General features: G+C 38.4%; 1 protein-coding gene across 1 annotated transcript in view; it reads left to right on the plus strand.

Annotated features, from left to right (window-relative positions):
* Window positions 1-1831, plus strand: part of LOC107082630 (importin-13-like) — a 49102-nt gene that overhangs the window by 4971 nt on the left and 42300 nt on the right. The window contains exons 5-6 of the mRNA XM_015371410.1: window positions 178-319; window positions 451-617. Coding sequence (XP_015226896.1) covers window positions 178-319; window positions 451-617 — 309 coding nt within the window. The remainder of the gene's footprint in view (window positions 1-177; window positions 320-450; window positions 618-1831) is intronic.

Raw genomic sequence — 1831 nt, forward strand, 5'->3', positions numbered from 1 at the left:
TCGCAGTGTGTCCTGCTGCAGGACCTTTTGCTGTGCCTTGATGTGCGTCAACCGTTGACTTTGCATGGAAATCAGCTGCTTCTGCTGCCTCTAGCGCATGCGGTCTGAACGTAACATTAGACTACACACACAAACTAAAACCTGCAGGTGTTACGTATTAGTTTTTATCCCTGGTAGGGTTATGTTGGAACAGCTGGACCACTGGCAGGAATATCTGGCTTTGGTGAACATGATTCTATTCTGTACTGGAATCCCTGGACACTACCCAGTTAATGAGACCACGAGCTCCCTGACACTTACCTTCTGGTACACACTGCAGGTACGGAAATGCAAACATTGGTTCTACCTTTTCTTCTATCATGGAAAAAAAACAACTTTGTTCAGTTGTAATTAAATGCATTCATTAATGCTCATTCAGTATCTCTCTGTTGCTTTTCATTGGACTTCCAGGACGACATTCTCTCTTTTGAGGAAGAAAAGCAGGCGGTTTACCTGCAGGTCTATAAGCCAGTTTACTTCCAGCTGGTGGATGTATTGTTGCTCAAATCCCACTATCCCTCCCAGGAGGAGTACGACTCCTGGTCTTCGGATGACAAGGAGCAGTTTCGAATCTACAGGTGAGAATGCTTTCAGTCATTCCTTAGATCAGGTGCAGAAAAATCTGCTAATCCAAAGCAGTTCCTCAAGAAAAGCTGGGACGTCCTCTTATTTCTGTGTATAGCCTTGTTTATACAGTCCAAATTCCCTGAACACATCACACCCTCAGTAAAACACAACAGTGGCAGTATTATGCTGTGGGGGTTGCTTTTATACTTCAAGGTAATGCAAGCTCATCAAAGTTGATGCTTTGATCGACACAGGTTTCATGTAACTGTGTATAAATAGTTAGTTACTTTATATGAGTAGCTTTTTTTGATATTAGTACTTTAGTTGAGTATTTATAATCCTGAGGACTTTTCACTTTTACTCAATGCATTTGAACCCAAATATCGGGGCTTTCTACTCCTTACTTTGAAACAAAACAGAGAGAAAATGAAGAGCATGAACACTAACTATAGCCCAGTTTGTTTATAGAAAGACACTAGCTCCGTTGAGATGTGATTTCCAGGATGAACACTAAATAAAATGATCCGATCATGACGTTTGTATAAATGTTCCAAGCATTCGATCAGATTAAAGAATTTAAGCATGTGCAGAGTTTTCTAGTTGTTTACATGAACGCCAATCGGAATGGCGACGAGCAAAAACCACCACTCTCTTTAGAGATGACATTTGTTTCCAACGAGACTGAATCAGATTAAAATCTTCAGTCTGACATGTTTACATGGAACATTTTTGGTATGATCATGCCTTCAATTTATTATTTTTGTTCCTTGAAATGTAGCTGCTGATAGAGACATGGATAAACACAGAGGGTTGGGAAATATTTCAGATGATGGATCAGATTCAGGAAACTCGCCCTTCGATCCACTTTTGCTATATTCTAAATGTACATGTTGCTTTTGTTTCTGGTTCTATTTCCAGTTTAATGCAATTTACACCTTTATTGCTGTGAAAACTAGTAGTCTAAAAGTTTCCAGCAAGTCATGCTGGACTGCTGTTTGCATTTTATAATAAAATTAAACTGAGCCAAAACGTTTTTACATTTTCTCTACCAACTAGGTGAGCAAAAAAATAAAAATAAACATCTGCATATAAAATCCTTTTTTTCTTTTGGATCAATTAAGACAAAGACTTAATTTTACTGTTTTACTTTGTCCAATGTAGAACCTGATCTTTCCTACTTTTACTTAAAGCTACAGTGTGTAATAATTACAGGGATATACAGTCA

Source organism: Cyprinodon variegatus, unplaced genomic scaffold (assembly GCF_000732505.1).
Source record: "Cyprinodon variegatus isolate N-32 unplaced genomic scaffold, C_variegatus-1.0 Scaffold57, whole genome shotgun sequence".
In the NCBI taxonomy this organism is placed as follows: domain Eukaryota; kingdom Metazoa; phylum Chordata; class Actinopteri; order Cyprinodontiformes; family Cyprinodontidae; genus Cyprinodon; species Cyprinodon variegatus.